The sequence below is a fragment of the Pyrus communis genome, chromosome 12 (assembly GCF_041283825.1).
Source record: "Pyrus communis isolate YQ-2024b chromosome 12, ASM4128382v1, whole genome shotgun sequence".
In the NCBI taxonomy this organism is placed as follows: domain Eukaryota; kingdom Viridiplantae; phylum Streptophyta; class Magnoliopsida; order Rosales; family Rosaceae; genus Pyrus; species Pyrus communis.
Genome location: NC_142576.1, coordinates 2,328,312 through 2,346,889, shown reverse-complemented (window position 1 = coordinate 2,346,889; position 18,578 = coordinate 2,328,312). Strand labels below are relative to the sequence as shown.

Sequence of the window (18,578 nt, the reverse complement as noted above, 5' to 3'; positions counted from 1 at the left end):
GAGACGACGTTAGTGAGTCAGCTCTTGCAGAGCATCGAGATGTAATGTGCCCCTGACGAGGTGTCCCGAAGTAGGACAAGGGCAAACGAAGAACCTTTCCAGCAGAGTCCCATCAATCAGCCACTTGATCAGTCACGAACTGAGTGTTTTAACGGAGTACACTCCCGACTGGGCCCTCGAGATATCGTATACTCCCGTCTTAGCGCGTGGAGGAGCGTGCACTCTTAGTTAGGCCCACGGACAAACATACACTCAAGGTTGGGGTCACACTCTGATAATCAACATGAGCAACCTTCCAGGCGAAGTGTTCATTTGCGGCAAGGCCCTCAATGAGCATCCTCCATCTCGCATCGAAGTACGTAGCACAGCGGACGGAGATAAGCAGTCACTCAATCTTGCTCAAGTTCAACCAGCAGCTTGCGAGTTACCTACTCGCCTGCTAGGAACATACCACATGCACCGCAATCGTGGCATAGATGAGCCGAAAACATAGAAGAGCAGCTTAGACCAGCAAGTCACGACCGGAGGCAGCCGAGAGCTCTGCCACCCCTAACAAAGGCAAATTTAGGAAAAAGTAGAAAAGCTCCTGACCGAGCGATTGCACGATTTCCCATGCAACGAAGCTATTGATAAGGTGCTCCAATGAGACATGACCAACATAAGTGAGTCATCTTTCAATGACAAGATCAAGCAGATTGGACTACCTCGCATAGATTGTCGGATACAAAGACTACTTATGTTCCAACAAACGCAACAGCTTGGCCTAATGGCACATCGGGGGTAGACGAGTACCAGAAGGACACACCAACCCAATTACCAAGAACCCGGGGCAGGCCTTATTCTTAACACTCCAAACGATTCAATACTGAAGCAGCACATCATCAGTAGCCGAGCATCACAGATAAGGGCTGGTATACCACATGTCATTATATAAGTTGGAGGAAGTTTAATTTTCAAGTGTCCTCCCACTTGTATAATAACATTTAATGTACCATCCTGTGTTTCAGACATACTGAAAAATCTCTCATCTGCAGGTTAAAAAAGTAAAGTGAGTTTTAAAGAAGTATTTTCAAACCAGCACTTATTATACACATTGAAATTTTAATTAAACAGTGCTTCTTGACATGCACTTCAAATGACCCGGAATCATTCTTAAGTTTTTCTGCCACACCCGAATTAGATGACAAAAGTAGCATTATCGGTTCTTCAGACGTCACTATTTGTACTTTTAGTTGCATAATTTTCAGATCTTGTAAGTCTTTAGTGGACAATTTTGTAGTGCAAAAATAGGAGCCAGACACAGCAACCAGAGTGCTGACCACAACCATGGTGCTGGCTGATGAGCAACTTTCACTTCGTTGTTCATTTCTGGCACCGTCGTTGCTATTACTGCCACCACCGCGATAGGGCTTAGACTTAATGTTTTTGACGTGCAAAGGAATTGAGTTCTATTTTATGTTTTCTCCAACCATTTCTTAATTCTCCATTTAATTCAATAGTACACCACTATGTACCGTTACTCGTTACAACATGAATGTATTGATATTACTATATAATAGTGTGAGTTACCCTAAAAACTTCTCTGTGTCAAAAGAACTGTGAAAAAAGAAAATTTGGGAGTCAATTTTCTTCAAACATTGAGCAGAATTGCCGCGATACCACAAAAAGTGAATATATGTTACACGAAAGTGGCAATAAGCGTCCTATTACTATTGTAAAACCAGGCTTTGGGCTCAGAAAAGGGCCTCTTGTGTGCTAGCATGCCTTCATAGTTCATCTAACTACACAAGATGAGTAATTGACGCCTGTAGTTCTTCTAGCGCTCGCCCCTTGGTATCCATCACTAGTTTTGCAATGAATACAACAGTTCAACCACAAATGGTCAAGAAGACGACTTTTTCGTGTTGAATGATACATTATAAGCCTGAATGCAGGACCAGTATTAACTAAAATTAACTTATCTATTCGTATGGAGAGCATTTTAGATGTACGTGACTTGTTCATTGCTAAAGATGTGACCAATATTTCCAAGAGAAGAAAAAATACTTGTATGTGGATTGTTTGGATTTACCAGCATGCCAATAAACACCAAAACGGGAGCAAGCTCCTTCCACGGTCAAGGTCCTGCCGTATAAAAAAGATGTACGTCAAAATATGAATTTGCAAATGAAGCAAGAAACAACACAAGCTGAGAAGTGCGGGAACAAATTTTGGTAGAGACCTGAAAGAAAAAATGCCAAACCCACTAGAAAGGCACCTGAGCACATCCCAGCAGCAGAAACCTGCAAAATTTTGATGGCTTTACTGTGAACTTACTGATATCATAAAATAAACGTTCTTTCGCCATTCTCAATTTCTTACCACCAGAAGTGGCTGTCTTCCGGATTTATCTGCTAATAGCATACTCAATAAAACACCAGGTATATGTAAAACACGAAAGAAATATCTACTCATTGGAGATACGCATCAAACGAAACTATCTAATCACTTGTGGAGTGATAGTTTTCAGACTCATGTACCCCAATAATTGCCAATGATATAGTCCCAATGCTACTTGAGAAATCTGCCAGTAGATGGATACGAAATCATATTTTTTGCTATACAGCATTTGAACATATGAAACAAAATAAAAGCTTTTGATCCAGTATCAAATGCTGTATAGCAGAAAATATGATTTCCATAAAATGTTACTGCACTGGACCCCCCCAAATTGCTGCAGTACCATCAATCCAGCTCCAACCTAAACCAGTTAAAATATCCGTAGAAAGGTAAGACACCTCATGAAAAGAAAAGGTAATGCAGTAAATGACTTGTTCAATCGTATTTCCCTTGAGAAAGCTTACAATGAGTGAGTGAGCGTATCTTCGCTGAAACAAGTCCAGCATTCTTTCTGACTGCTGCTGAAAGATCATGGTATAATCCCGCCACGATATACTATTATGTCTTATTCTTTTTAAAAGCTAAAGAATATAATTTATCTCCAAAATAATTCCTCAAGTTGAGGATACCAAACAAATAACCTTTAAACGATAACATGAAGTTCGGATTTGGAAAGTTACCATGATATCAGCTGCTTCTTGAGATATATAAGAAATTTTCCTCTAAGACGTTGCAGAGCAGCGTAAAGGTCCTTTTATTTATCAATTTTAGCCTGCAAACTAGTGGACCATAATTGATTCTAGCTGTGTGCACTGTTGGCAGAATAAGGTCACAGAGACGAGCAACTCATTCTTAACTCACCAGCCACCTTGGAGTCTCTGGAATGAAAAATAAACCTATGATATGTAGTGGGGATGGAATAGTTCCAGAATCAACTATATCTTGTACCAACTAGAGCAATGGTACACCAGTTTAAGGCATTTCCAATGAAATACATACGTGCGATGCCGCAGCTAACCATCAACTGTGCACTTGATGAAATTTAGACTACTGATTAGAGAAGTGGAAAGTAACTAGTAAGAGGGGAAGCATCATGAATTATAGCTGAAGTAAACGTTGCCCCAAGATCCTTGGGTGTTATTTCCGCTATGTCAGGTACCTGTTAATGGGAGAGAACTTGATCATTTTATATATGTTTTATATGGATATGTTAGAAACTGATTTAAATTTGAAGAAGAACGAGACGGAGTTTGCATTAACCACGTACATACTTAACCCAACGTCAAACCCCGAAAACAGCCGTCCAAAATCCAGCCACCAAGCATTCTACCATCAAGCATTGAACTCAACTACTGATTGAAACACAATAAGGGGAGAAAACAAAAGGCAGGCAGGAAAAAAGAGAGAAATAGAAAACAATAGGTTGCATTCATCATATGTATATGGAGACAGGAAAGAGAAGAAACCTTTGCAAATGCTATACTCAGCCACCCTGCAGTACTGAATGTTTCGGACAGCCACATTGTCCGTTTCAAGATATCAACATGAAAAGAACGAAAAAAAATATAGATAATATAAGTTTGAGCATCTGCACTAGGCCTAGGGACAACGGGAAATGCGAAAACTTACACCTCTAAGACCAATGAGATCCGCTGTTCTTCCATTTACCAATCCACCAATCACTCTGCCGATTGTTAATGTTGAACCAAAAACTGAGTACTGCAGAAGGAGAAGAAAGTTTACCAAATGCAGAGGAATGAAAACCGAAGAGACTATAATCTACTTGATATATATACAAAGGTGGCGAACATCTAATTGCAATTTGCAATCAAGGTCGGTTCACTCTTATCATCTACAAATGGAGTTGTAGTATATCTCGAGGTCTTAAAATTGTATCTATTTACGTTTTTCATGTGACTATTTGATCTTCTGTTAAATTGATGATATTGAATTTGTTTACAGGTTCTGCGAATAAAGCATTTTTGCAACAAATTGACTAACTCTGCTTGTTGTTCAAGAATATGAAACAACAATTAAAAAAAAAACGAAACTTCATGATATCACTTTTAGTATGTGTGATGCGAGTGTCGCTTCCGATTACATAATTAGGTCCTATAATGCCCCAACATAACTTTAACACATCAAAAGATTATACAAACGTGGAAGAAAATTGCTATGATTTAACAAATATTATGGTGTATTGAGAGAAAATTGATACATGGTGACAAACACGTGACACTTTGTACTCCATGACCATGTACCCTTTCAGTATCACGTGACAAGTACGTGACATTTTGAAAACAAGAAGCGAAAAACGACCATCTCTCTAGATCTGCGCCCGTCTGTTCACACGCACGGCGAATCCAAGCCGATGAAACAGAAAGATTCAAACTTCACCGAACCCTGATCGAATCTCCGCCATGGATTTCGTGGAACTGGAGGCGATCGAGGGCCTCCGATGGTCCTGGAATTCATGGCCGCCGTCAAAATCCGAGTGCGCCGCCCTTGTCATCCCTCTCAGCGTCATGTGCACGCCGTTGATGCAGCAAGCCGAGCTCCCGATACTCCCCTACGACCCCGTCACTTGCCTCCGATGCCGCGCCGTTTTGAACCCCTACGCCCGCGTCGATTACCCTTCTCGCATCTGGTTCTGCTCCTTCTGCCACCACAAGAACTCCTTCCCTCACTCTTACTCCAACATCGGCGAGACCAACCTCCCCGCTGAGCTTTTTCCGACTTACAGCGCCGTCGAGTACGCCAAAACCGCCCATGGAATTCCCAATTCTGGCTCGAATTCCCAGAATTGGGCAAGTGGGTTGTCGTCATCGTCGTCCCTGTCGTCTATGGGGTCGTCGGCGGCGGCGTCGTCGGTGTCGAATGGGGATTCGAGAGGGGTGAGGCCGGCGTTTGTGTTCGTTGTGGATGCTTGCACGCCTGGGGACGAGCTTGGGGCACTTAAAAATGAGCTCTTGCTTGTTGTGGAGAAGCTTCCGGAGACCGCTTTGGTGGGTCTGATCACGTTTGATTCGATGGTTCGCGTTCATGATCTCGGGTTTTCGGAGTGCTCGAGGGCCGTGATGCTTCACGGCGAACGGGAGCTGTCATCGCTTCAGGTAGCTGGTTTTCTTCTTTGCTTGCCATAATTTTTTGGTGTGTTGAAGTGAAAGATGTTGCATTTTGCGTGTTTTTTACTTGTTAGCACTTATTTTGGATATCAATGAGTTTCTTTTGGTAGTTTAGGAGAAGTTTAACCATTTGCAGTTTAAATTTTTGTGTGTTGAAGTATATGTTACGTTTTTTCGTGTTTATAATAATTGCTGTTCTTGGTTATGAAGTAGATGCGTGTTATGTAAATTTACAATCTTTGAGTTTAAATTTGCCATATTTTGGTGTGTTGAAGTAGGAATGTGTCACATTTTTCGTGTTTTTACTTATTGTCAAACTCTTGGTTATTAACGAGTTGCTTTAGGAAGTTTAGAAGACATTCAATTTGGAGTTTAAATTTTGAAGCAGTCCATTTGAATTTGATAGTCTGAACTCTGAAGTAGTAGTTTTATCACTTAATCCATTTTGATATTTGTGGAAATCTCAGTGTTTTTCGGGTCTTCTAGAAACTAGAAATGCTCTCGTCCTTTAAGAATTAGTCTCCTAGTTTGCTCAGAGGTTGAAAGCAATCAAGTATACTAACTCAGATCCAGATTTTCTCGCCGGTTGATCTGTTTACTTATGCGCTTCATATTCCCTAGAGAATGTTCTGTGCCTAATTTGAATTACTGAGTTTTCTCATTGAATGCATTTTAAGTTTTAACTCATCCTGTATGTAACTGGAATTTAATGCATTACATTTATATTTTGAACTCTTAGACCCAACAATTTATAGGCATTAAGCGACCAAAGCATCAGCAACTCGGAAAGATATCAGTTAATCAAAAGCAGGGCTTTTTGCTACCTGTTTCTGAATGTGAGTTCAACATCACAACTGCAATTGAAGAGATTCATTGTTCAGTTCAAGTCAAGCCCGGTCATCGTCCTCAAAGGTGTACCGGAGCAGCAATATCAGCTGCACTTGGACTTCTGGAAGGATGTTCAGGGAGCACGGGTTCCAGGATCATGGTCTTCACATCTGGACCAGCAACTTTAGGCCCAGGAATAATCGTTGATTCCGATCTTAGCAAGTCCGTCAGAAATCACCGAGACCTCATCAATGGTCATGCCCCTTACTATAGTAGATCTTGCAGCTTTTATAGGCAAGTGTCGCAGAGGTTAACTGATGCATCTATTGTTCTCGATTTGTTTGCTTGTTCTCTTGATCAAGCTGGAGTTGCAGAGCTGAAGGTCCCTGTTGAGAAGTCAGGTGGTTTCATGATGCTAGGTGAGTCATTTGCGTCAAATCAATTCAGAAAATGTTTAAGCCACATTTTTACTCGTGATAAAGGGGGATATTTGAAGATGTATTTTGATGCAACTATTGAGATAGTAACCACTAGAGATATTAAAATCTGTGGAGCCCTAGGTCCTTGTGTATCTCTTCGAGAAGTCAACGATTTAGTGAGTAGCAGTGAGATTGGGGAGGGTGGTACCTATATGTGGAAGTTGGGTACAATCACCAATAAAACATGCATTGCTTTTTTCTTCCAAGTGAGTGATGAGCAGAAAGTTCAACCTGGGTCGGCATTCCTGATACAGTTCATAATAAGATACCGTCATGGGAACATGGGGATCCGGAAAAGGGTAACAACTGCAGCGAGAAGATGGGTTGGGGGCAGTTCACCAGAAATTGCTGCTGGGTTTGATCAAGAAGCTGCAGCTTCAGTGATAGCCAGGCTTGCTATTCGCCGAGCTGAGACTTGTTTCGCTCGAGATGTTATCAGATGGCTGGATGACACATTGATCCGCTTTGCTTCCAAGTTTGGAGACTATGCGGAGGAAGATCCAACTTCTTTCCGCCTGTCATCCAACTTCTCCCTCTTCCCTCAGTTCATGTATTACTTAAGGAGGTCTCAGTTTATTGATGTCTTCAACAGTAGTCCTGATGAGACTGCTTTCTTCCGGCTAATGCTGAATCGTGAGGGGGTGGTGGGTTCCCTTATCATGATCCAGCCCACGCTTTTCCAATACTCCTTTGATGGTCCACCTGTTCCAGTCCTCCTAGATGTTCGCTCCATCTCTCCAGATGTTATCTTGCTCTTTGACTCATTCTTTCACGTGGTTATTCATTACGGGTCCAAAGTTGCTCAGTGGAGGAAGCTTGGGTATGACAAGGACCCAAACCATGAGAATTTGAGGAAGCTGTTGGAAGCCCCGGAAATTGATGCAGAGCAGTTGATGGCTGACCGAGTTCCTGCACCAAAGTTTATTAAATGTGACCAGCACGGCAGCCAAGCGAGGTTTCTTCTTGCAAAGTTGAATCCATCTGTTACCCAGAATTCAACACACACTGACGGTTCAGATATTATTTTCACCGATGATCTGAGCTTGCAGGTATTTTTAGATCACTTGCAGGTCCTTGCAGTGCAAGGCTGATGAAGAGGAGCACTTTATATGGATTTTCGATTTTCTCGTCATACAAAGGTATTTTTGTGTATAGTTTTGAAGAGAAAAAGGTGCCTAGTTGTATTAACCCACTGTGCTTTTGATAACGAGTCATTTTATTTTCCAAGTATCTGTTATCATTACATGATCGACATTATCGACAAAATGGAAAATTGATGCTCAAATGACGTGAAATTCTACAGATATTAAACAAAATGGGCGATTGATGCTTGTATTTCTTCTAGGGTTCTCCCCTTGGTCTCCGGCACTAGCTTTGCTGCGAACAAAACAGTTAAACCGGCAATGGCTGCGTAGAAGAAAAACGTTCCTGAAATCATTCGAACAGTTATTAGTATGCAGAAAGACCGAAAGGGAAGGGAAGAGAGGAGGGGAGTGGATTTTATACCCACCTGCCGAGCTCCACTCCATCATAAAATTGAAGGTGTAAGTTGTTATCCAAGAACAAGACCAGTACACCAAACTCAACAGGCTTCCGGCCGAACCTTTAATGTTTACCGGGAAAATCTGAAAAGAAACGCATCGAATCTTCGTCATAAAATTCGATTTCCTGTCAAGTTTCGGATAATCAGTTGGTAGAGCTGTACCCGGATAATCAGTTGGTAGAGCTGTACCTCTGACATAATAACCCACGGTAATCCTGACATTCCGATCAAGTATGTCGTACCATAACCCTGAATGCAACATCAATTAGTTCAAATATTCTCATTTCTCGAATTAACTTACAAGGAGACGGAAGATGTGATCGGTTATATTGTACCAGCATGCCAATGAGCACGAGAACTGGAGTTCCTTTCTTCCACAGGTCGAGGTCCTGCCATGACGAAAAAATATACTTCAAAGCACGATCGAACATTTACAAAGCACACAGCAAATCAAACAAGAGAAGTATCAAAGCTTAGTTTGGGGAGAAACCTGAAAATAGAATGCCAAGCCCACAAGAAACGAACTCAAGCACATTCCGGCAGCAGAAACCTGCAAACATTACACAACTTCGTTACGGACTTACTGGTATTCAACATCGAAAAGTTAGATTCTTTGCTTTTCTCACCATTAGAAGTCGTCGTCGTCCAGATTTGTCAGTCAAGAAAACACACAACGCAACAGAAGGTATCCCGCTAATAGCCAATGCAATAGTCCCGACACTACTTGAAAAATCTGCCCGAAAATGGACATGAGAGCATATTTTTCGTTATATTGCCTTTCAACTGTATGAAGCAAAATAAAAATGTATTTTGATTTACCGGCATCTACAAATATAGAGCTTCCATAAAAAGCCGTTGCATTAGCCCCGGAAAATTGTTGTAGAAACATCAGCCCGACACCAATCTGAGACGAATCAAATGTGTGTACAAATGTCGGACACATCAGAAAACGGGGAAGTGAAACAATTGATGAATTCTGTAAATATATGTTCTTTGAGAAATATTGATTTTTCTGGTTTGAATTGTAATATTTTTCATATCACGAAAGCCTTATGGGAAGGCATATTTATACATAATACAAAGAAAGCTTCGGATGCAACATCACACATGCGCATGCAATTCCTTTCCCTGCTGTCCATGAGTCAGCAACAAAGAAAGCAGAAAGCTTTACACCCTTGCTGTCCTTTACTGTCTGTAAACCCATGTGCTTTGAGTTGTATGCTTGTTGTGCTGTGCTGTCTGTCTGTACACCCATGTGCAGATTCCAATACTCCCCCTCAAGCTGGATCCAGTAGGTTGATGGATCCAAGCTTGGAGAGGAGTCTTTGAAACTGATGAGAAGCCAGAGGTTTGGTGAATATATCAGCCAGTTGATCGAGGCTTTTTACATAATGTGTCTGAATTACCTGCGACTGTACTTGTTCACGGACATAATGACAGTCGACTTCAATATGCTTCGTCCTCTCGTGAAAGACGGGGTTTGATGCTATGTGCATGGCAGCCTGGTTGTCACAGAATAAGGTCATTGGTTGAGCTGTGAACACACCTAAGTCACATAAAAGTCCTTTTAGCCATATCAGCTCACACGCGGTTGAGGCCATTGCACGATATTCAGCTTCGGCACTTGATCTTGCGATGACAGTTTGTTTCTTGCTCTTCCACGTGACCAGGTTTCCACCAACAAAAGTACAATAACCAGTGGTGGACTTGCGATCGATTGCGTTTCCTGCCCAATCAGCATCACAGTACCCCATGATTTGAGTGTTGTCATTCTTTGCCATGAGGATGCCACGACCAACAGACCCTTTTAAGTAACGTAAGATTCTTTTGACAAGGTTCAGATGCTCGATGGTGGGAGAGTGCATGAACTGACTGGCAATACTTACTGAATGTGAGATGTCTGGTCTGGTGATCGTTAGGTAGATCAGCTTGCCGACAAGCCTCTGATATAAGCTGATATCCGAGAGTGGCGTGCCTCCCAAGTCAAGCTTGAGCTTGCTATCAAGAGGGGTAAGTGCAGGCTTGGCATCACTCATATTTGCATCTTTAAGTAGGTCCATGACGTACTTTCGTTGATTAAGAAATAGTCCCTTGTAAGAAGATGCCATTTCGATTCCAAGAAAATACTTCAATACCCCAAGATCTTTAACCGCAAATTGTTGTTGAAGTGATTGTTTGAGTGTGGTGATTTCAGCAGCATTATCACCTGTAATTATTAAGTCATCCACATATATCAACACAACTAATTTGCTTGCAGCTCTTGTGCAAACAAATAATGATGAATCTGCATTACTCCTTTTGAAACCAATGCTATGAAGAACGGTACTTAGTTTTGCATACCAAGCACGTGGTGATTGCTTCAGTCCATAAATTGACTTATGTAACTTACACACCAAATTAGGCTCTTGGCTTTGAGGGTGTCCTGGTGGCAATCTCATATAGACTTCTTCTTCAAGATCACCATGTAGAAAGGCGTTCTTCACGTCCATTTGATACATAGACCAACCTTTGTTGACGGCAACAGACAATAGAACCCTTACTGAGTTCATTTTTGCGACAGGAGCAAATGTTTCCTTGTAATCCACATCAAATGTTTGAGTGAATCCTCGAGCCACCAGCCTGGCTTTATGCCTCTCAATCGAACCATCAGAATTAAACTTGATCTTATAGATCCACTTACAACCTACTGCCTTTTTTCCTTGTGGAAGTTTGGTGATGCTCCAGGTTTTGTGTTGGTCTAGTGCTTTGAGTTCTTCTCTCATTGCTTCTTTCCACACAACTTGATTATTAGCCTCATAAAAGTTTTGAGGCTCACTGTGACTTGAAATGTTGTTAAGAAAGGCAGCATGAGATGGAGTTACCTTTTGATACGACACGCAATTTGAAATTGGATGCCTCGGTTTATATGTGACAAAATCTTGAAACCTTGTGGGAGGTTGTCTATCACGCCGAGGATTGCGTCGAGGTACTAGGAGGTTTGTCTCATCCTCATTCAAATTGTCATCCACTCCTTGAGGATTTTCTATGTTGCCGTTGTCATCATCATGCACCGAGTCATCATCATGCACAGAATTATCAGGATGAGTACCTTCATTATTGACTTCAATGGGAGGTGTAGAAGTACAGATTCTTGGTAGAGGAATTAGGTCTAAGATGCACTCCCCCTGACTTGTGGCTTCATGTGATTTGCTGAAAAAAGGGTTAGCTTCATGGAATCGTACATCTTTAGATACAATTATTTTTCTTAGTTGAGGATCATAGCACTTATATCCTTTTTGTGTTGATGAATAACCAAGAAAAATACATTTGAGAGCTCTAGGGTCCAACTTATCTCGATGGTGTGACTGTATATGAACAAAACAGACACAGCCAAAGACTCTAAGATGTGAAAGGTCGATTTTTCTTCCTTTCATGACTTCAAGTGGAGATTTAAAACCCAAGACTCGGCTAGGAAGTCTATTGATGATGTACACAGCCGCCATGACTCCTTGTGACCAAAATCTCTTTGGTACGTTCATTTGTAACATTAATGCTCTCGTTTTTTCCAGAATGTCACGATTTTTCCTTTCAGCTACACCATTTTGTTGAGGTGTGCCGACACAACTTGTTTGATGCATGATACCATGCTTGCTCAAATATAATGACATGATATGGGACATATATTCGGTGCCATTGTCAGATCTTAAGGTTTGAATTTGAGAGGAAAAATGGTTCTTAACAAGATTGTGAAAATCCTTAAAAACTTCAATCACTTCACTCTTAGACTTTAAAAGGTACAACCATGTGGCTCTAGAGAAATCATCAACAAAAGTTACATAATACTTATAACCATCAAAAGATTCAAACGTTGGTCCCCATACATCTGAGTGAACTAGTTCGAAAACTTTACTAGTCCTAGATAAGGATGATGTAAAAGGCAATCTGGTGGCTTTAGACAAATGACATGTTTCACACGAAATTAAATCATTACCTAAGTTTGGAAACAAGGAAGACAAAACAGGTTGGGAAGGATGAGCTAAACGTTGATGCCATAATTGACTATCTTGGGATGGACTGGACTTGGCTTGAAATCCTCTGGGACTGTTTTTTGATATGTAATAGAGGCCATCAAGGTAAAACCCTTCACCAATCGTCTTCTTGGTGAGGCAATCCTGAAAAATGACATTGTGAGGAGAGAAAATGGCCAAACAATTTAAGGTATTGGTGATTTTTCCCACAGATAGAAGTTGAAATGGAAAAGAAGGAACAAATAAGGCTACTGACTCAATTTTGTCCGATATTAAGTTGACATTTCCCTTCCCTAAAACCTTAGAACTCTCACCATTGGCAGTTGAGACTTGAGACGGTTTTGAAAATTTTTCAAACTTGTGAAACTTAGAAACATGGTTGGTCATATGATCTGTGGCACCCGAATCAACAATCCACAAATCATGCATCATATTTACATTAAGAGCAGTTTTAAAAGCAGTCATGATACCTTGCATGTCATCTTGGGCCATGTGTTGTGTTTCTGTCAGAAATCCAGCAAACTTGCCTAGCAAAGCTGTTGAACTTCCATCTTCAAAGCCGACTGTTTGGTCACTCTTAATCCTTTCTTTCTTGCTTTGAAGATACACTGCAAACTCATTTATGAGTGCAGCTGGATTTGCAGTGAAGCTCTTGAGTGCATCAGACCTATGAGAGGTTGAGGTAGTTGCATTGTTGGCTCTATGTGGTGCACGGTTCAGTCTTTGTGAGCCCTTGTTATCCTTCATGAACTCTGGCTTTAATTCTGGATGTAAAATCCAGCATGTCTCCTTAACGTGACCAGTATAGTTGCAGTGCTGGCACTTTAAGTGTGGATTCTTCACTTTGTATTTTCTTTCGTTGGCTAGATAAGCCCTTGCTTCAGTTACACTGGTCTTTGTGCCAGTGTTCATGACTTTCCTTCGTACTTCTTCACGTTGGATTGTTGCACATATGCTGGTGAAGGAAGGTAGTTCGGGGTTCATGAGTATGTGGCTTCGTAGGTCTTCGTATCCTGGATCGAGACTTGACAAGAGTTGGAATATCTTGTCTTCTTCTGCCCTTTTCAGTAGTAAAGACGCCTCAGTTGTGTGAGGCCGATACATTTCCAGCTCATTCCACATGCTCTTCATGCTGCCTAAAAGTTGAACAAAGGGCTTTCCTTCTTGTTGTATGTTGGAAATGTTCTTCTTCAATTGAAACACACGTGCAGCATTGTTCTGGCTGCCATACATTTCCTTGACTGTCTGCCAAAGTTTGAATGATGATTCAGAATAACTGAATATTTCAGCTAGTTTACGTTCCATGGAATTTAGGAGCCATGACATAACTAGCTGATCCTTGCAAAGCCAGATTTCATAAGTTGGTGAAGAAACATCAGGAACTTCGATGCTTCCATTTATGAACCCTAGCTTGGACCTTCCACCTAGGGCAAGACTCACTGCTCTCGACCAAGGTAAGTAATTAAACTCATTTAACAAGACTGAGCTTAATCTTTGATTTGGATTGACATCCACCTCAGACATGGTTGAGGAGGAAGATATCTGGGAATCTCCAAACAAATAAGAATTCTCTTCCGCCATATAAAGAAAGATTTTTTTTTTTTTTTTTTTTTTTTTTTTGATTTTTTTTTTTTTTTTTTTTAATCAGAAATCTTTGGATGAAATCTGTAGCTTCCTCTCACGGAAAAACACTTTTCTTCTCCACCAGAAGCACTTTCTTCCTCCCTGCTATAAAACCCATACCGCCAAATCCATTTCTTTCACTCACAGAGTGTCAGGAAAAAAAAAAAAACACAGAGGGAAAAAAAAAAATCACCGACGAATTCACCGGGAAAGGCTCGATCGGGCAGGTGTGCCAGATGATCGGAGCCGTCGTCGATGTGAGGTTGAGGAGGGACTTCCCCCGATCTTGACGGTGCTTGAGGTGCTGGACAACTCGATCCGGTTGGTGCTCGAGGTGGCTCAGGAAATGGTTCTAGGCGGTGGAGCAGCTCCCCCAAGAGGAAGTGCAGCAGCTACTGCAAGCATGAGGAGAAGAAGGACGACGAGCGGTGGTGCTTCCGGAGGTGCAGCAGGGACTATGCTCCAGTTTTTATTGTCTTCTCTTCGGCCTCGGCCTTTGACATCGTCAAGCTTCTTGAGAAGCAGTCGGAACTGAGCAGCTTCACACCAACTACCTCAAGGAGACCAAGCTCGGCGACGAGATCAACAAGCGCAGCACCATTACAGTGTTGGCAGTGGACAACGGGGGCATGTACCATCCGGATCCGTCATGGATAAGATGATGCAGAAGCAGGTTATTTTTCCTGCTCTGATACCATATTGATTTTTCTGGTTTGAATTGTAATATTTTTCATATCACGAAAGCCTTATGGGAAGGCATATTTATACATAATACAAAGAAAGCTTCGGATGCAACATCACACATGCGCATGCAATTCCTTTCCCTGCTGTCCATGAGTCAGCAACAAAGAAAGCAGAAAGCTTTACACCCTTGCTGTCCTTTACTGTCTGTAAACCCATGTGCTTTGAGTTGTATGCTTGTTGTGCTGTGCTGTCTGTCTGTACACCCATGTGCAGATTCCAATAAGAAATTCATACGATGAGCGAGTCAGCATATCTCTTATGGAACAAGTCTAGCATACTTTCTGAGTGCTGCTGAAACATTTCTGTATAATCCTGCCACGATACAAGAGAACACGATCTCATTTCTTGATTGTATGCTGAAAGAAATATCTTTAACCTTAAAGTGTTGAAACTTGGAATATTACCATGATATCAGCTGCTTCTTGTGATACAGAAGCCTTCGTTCCTCTAAGACGCTGCAGAGTGGCTTCAAGGTCTTCTTGTTTACCAATTTTGGCCTGCGGAGCTAAGTGTTTTAGTTACTTGAGCGCTTGATTTATTTAAACTTTACTGGACACGCACTCACCAGCCACCTTGGAGACTCTGGGATGAAAAATAAACCTATAATTTGTAGTAGAGTTGGAATTGCACCTGATCATGTAAAATCTCATAGTATTAAGTGTTCCAGTAAATTTTTATGCCTAGATAAACTTAACATAAGGTTTGAGACTAGCGGATAAGTTACCGATTACTGCAATGGTGCGCCAGGGTAGGGCGTTTCCAATGAAATAGAACAGCGAAAAACCGCAGCTAATGAAAAACTGTGTACTTCATGAAATTTAGGCTAGTAATTAATGAAAGGTAATTAGAGATTATCTCATATTCACAGTGATTTTGTTATCGACATCATACCTGATTAGCTGAAGTAAATGTTCCTCGGAGATCCTTAGGTGTTATTTCTGATATGTAGACAGGTACCTGTTCATGTATAAGTAAGAAATCATTTCAAAAGATTTCAGGAAAAAATACCTATACTTCGTAGGAAATTCGCACATACCACGTACATAATTATCCCGATGCCAAATCCCACTGACAGTCGTCCAGTATCCAGCCACCAAGCATTCTAACATCAAGTATTTAATTCAAGTACTGATAGATTCAGATAAAAAGGAGAAAACAAAACTTAAGCGACATTCTACTGTAAAGTAATTTAAACTACGGGGAGGGGGTCTGAAATTCGGGTGCAGCACATTCGCTTTGGCCAATGTGGCTACAATCACATCTGCTAAAATTTAGTATCTAATCATATATATGGAGATGGGAAAGAGAAGAAACCTTTGCAAATGCAATAGTGAGCCACCCTGCAGAACTGAATATTGCAGAGACTCCCATTGTCTGTTTCATAAAATGAGCAGGGAAATTAAGAACAAGAAGAGTTTAGTTCATGAGATAATTTAAATATAAAGGGTAGTTAGTAGAAAAACTTACACCCCTACGACCGATCATATCCGCCATTTTTCCATTTAGTAATCCACCAATCATTCCTCCTACTGTCAGTATTGAACCGAAAACTGAGTACTGCGTAAGGAGAAGAAAGTTTGTCAAAATGCAGATAGAGAACTTCGCAAAATTTACGAAACCAAATCCATGTGTTGTAAATTCCACAATGGGAAAACTTAACTGATGAACTTCATATTTAACACTGTTTTAAAAATTCCCGTCTAGTGCCACTTAGGTCCCACCTAGGCGCTAGGCGGCTAGCCACCGCCCTGATTAATGCCTAGGTGTTTGAAAATTAAGAAATGACGCATAGACCTGCTGAGGCAACCGTCTAGGCACCCGTCTAGCCCGCCCATAAATTGTAAGAGACTTGTTGAATACTTAAATAATCACACATTATATGCTTGGTCCCCGTGTTTTCATTATGTTCCAATACTTTATAATATATATGTCATTCTATTTTGTAATTTATGATGATGTTATATATATTTTAAGTATAAACATACTTATTTACATGAAATATAATGGATTTAGTTAAATCCGCCTAGACCCCATCTAGCCACCTAAGCGCTAGGCTCCAGCTCGTTGCTCGACTAGCGACTAGAGCTTAGTGTCTTTTAAAACCTTTATTTAATACCCGAATCCCACGTGGGGAGACTAAAGAATTGCATAATAGTTTAAATGATTTGGGGTCTCTCAACCCACACTATTGTACTTACGGCAGCAAGAGTAAGGTCCAAGTCTTCAACGATCCCAGATTCAGCAGCTGATGAATATCCTGTCTGCAGCAGATCATTGTAATTAATGTATATCAAGATTGAAACCGGAAGATGATTTTTGCACGTCCCTCTCATCCTCCTTGTACTCCTCCCTTTTTTCAAGCACTTTGACTAAATTAATATATCAAAGGAGAATCAAGGCACGGAAACAAGAGGAGGAGTGTAGAAGGAAAAATGGGATTGTAAATCACAAAATTACTTACGGCACAGCCAGCAGAGAGAGATCCACAGAGGGCCACCAAAGTGCTTAGAACAACAACAATGGTGACTGATGGGGACCCACTGGGCGTTGTTTGACTCCCATCAACTGCATCCCAATATACGTTACTGAACACGTCTCTTAGTAGTCCTTCTTCCATGGTTTCTCTATGATCCAAAAAAATCTTATTTTCTTGTGAAGAAGGTGAAAAAGTACACGTGGAAAAAGAAAACGGTTTGCAGAAGAATGAGAAATGCAGGTACTCATAAAAATGAGAAATGCAGGTATTCATAAAAACAACCATAATTTATTATTAATGCTTCATTATTATTGGTTATAATTAACGAGTATTTTATTCTGTAAAGATGTCTCTCAAATATTTTATTCCCAACCTTTCCTTTGGTTCAAACTTCACCTACAAGTTTATTATAAATATAGTTCAGTTGGTGGAGTTTGATTGGTAGGACGATTGAAGTTAAGTAGCATTTCATCTGCCTGATTTGTGTTAAAGTTCTAATGGGCAACTGATATTTTGTTGTGTAATTAATAGATGGTAAAAGTGGAGAATGTTTTAGGGAAGTGCGGAGCAAAACGTTGCTGCTACTGCAGTGATGATTTCATTCGTTGACTTCCGTAGGATTCCTCCATTTCTGTAGTACAAGCTTAACTATGTCAAAGCTACCTGCTCACTAACAGCTGTTTTCTTCAATCTAAGGTTAACAACACATACTAATTTTACCCTTACATGTATCTATTGTTAGAAACTTAATTGGACTAAACTATCATTTAGTGAAGGACGAAATGTATTTGGTAACAATACAGTTTGACGTAAGTTGCAAACGTGGAAAAAACTACTTCCTATTATTAAGGAAATATGGATATCAATTGTGGAGATAACTACCATCCCACTTATTTGATGAAACTGCTGTTAACTGACAAAAACCAACTCTCCATGATAGAGGGAAGTTGGTGAATGTTAATCTATAAAAGGACTCCCTGCTCGTAAAGAAAAGTTCTGCGTTATTGGGTTCTATCACCTTAAGAACATTGAGTCTTTCAACGAGTAGAAGATATCCTTTTCTTGTTCGGCAATGGCTGCCTCAGGTATCATGTTAACATCTGTTAGTAATCTAGGAAACTTGTTAATATTATATACTCCTAGTTTTCCAACATTTGGTATCAGAGCCAAATTAACATATCCTAGATTCAAATGTACGTGTCGAACTGCATATGTTTTCAAGCATGTGAATTTTTATTTTTAATTATGATGTGTTGATCCAAAGCACATGACAGCACCGAATCGATACTTTCAATGCATCCATGCTTTCCATTATTTCATCCGACAACATATGACAGCACCGATACTTTCAATAAAATGCATGAGGGTGTTTTG

At 40.7% G+C, this 18,578-nt stretch overlaps 3 protein-coding genes and 1 pseudogene across 7 annotated transcripts; 1 reads left to right on the top strand and 3 right to left on the bottom strand.

The window, feature by feature from the left end:
- Positions 1–405: 405 nt before the first annotated feature.
- Positions 406–4,801, bottom strand: LOC137745464 (sugar transporter ERD6-like 5; annotated as a pseudogene).
- On the top strand, positions 4,800–8,486 carry LOC137745757 (protein transport protein SEC23 G). 3 transcript variants are annotated; one of them, XM_068485761.2, is made up of 3 exons: positions 4,800–5,492; positions 6,244–7,950; positions 8,157–8,486. In XM_068485761.2, the coding sequence occupies exons 1-2, from the start codon at positions 4,800–4,802 to the stop codon at positions 7,900–7,902; spliced, it is 2,352 nt and encodes a 783-aa protein (XP_068341862.2). In that variant the 3' UTR covers positions 7,903–7,950; positions 8,157–8,486. The 3 variants fall into 3 exon arrangements, with proteins under 3 accessions (XP_068341862.2, XP_068341861.2, XP_068341860.2); XM_068485760.2 differs by having other exon boundaries at positions 8,115–8,486; XM_068485759.2 differs by lacking the exon at positions 8,157–8,486 and having other exon boundaries at positions 6,244–8,038.
- On the bottom strand, positions 6,343–17,449 carry LOC137745760 (sugar transporter ERD6-like 5). Of its 3 annotated transcripts, none has more exons than XM_088681781.1 (17): positions 17,190–17,449; positions 16,927–16,989; positions 16,196–16,285; positions 16,043–16,102; positions 15,765–15,830; positions 15,620–15,685; positions 15,453–15,528; positions 15,294–15,358; positions 15,133–15,225; positions 14,963–15,040; positions 9,174–9,258; positions 8,981–9,087; positions 8,845–8,904; positions 8,690–8,743; positions 8,517–8,603; positions 8,322–8,436; positions 6,343–8,239 (listed from the first exon to the last, which is right to left on the bottom strand). In XM_088681781.1, exons 1-17 carry the CDS (start codon positions 17,343–17,345, stop codon positions 8,118–8,120), a joined length of 1,443 nt encoding a protein of 480 aa, XP_088537907.1. In that variant the 5' UTR covers positions 17,346–17,449; the 3' UTR covers positions 6,343–8,117. The 3 variants fall into 3 exon arrangements, with proteins under 3 accessions (XP_088537907.1, XP_088537908.1, XP_088537906.1); XM_088681782.1 differs by having other exon boundaries at positions 8,544–8,603; XM_088681780.1 differs by having other exon boundaries at positions 6,343–8,436; positions 8,544–8,603.
- On the bottom strand, positions 12,367–14,950 carry LOC148692149 (uncharacterized). The gene is made up of 2 exons (XM_088681792.1): positions 12,832–14,950; positions 12,367–12,505 (listed from the first exon to the last, which is right to left on the bottom strand). The coding sequence occupies exons 1-2, from the start codon at positions 13,940–13,942 to the stop codon at positions 12,477–12,479; spliced, it is 1,140 nt and encodes a 379-aa protein (XP_088537918.1). The 5' UTR covers positions 13,943–14,950; the 3' UTR covers positions 12,367–12,476.
- Positions 17,450–18,578: the final 1,129 nt, after the last annotated feature.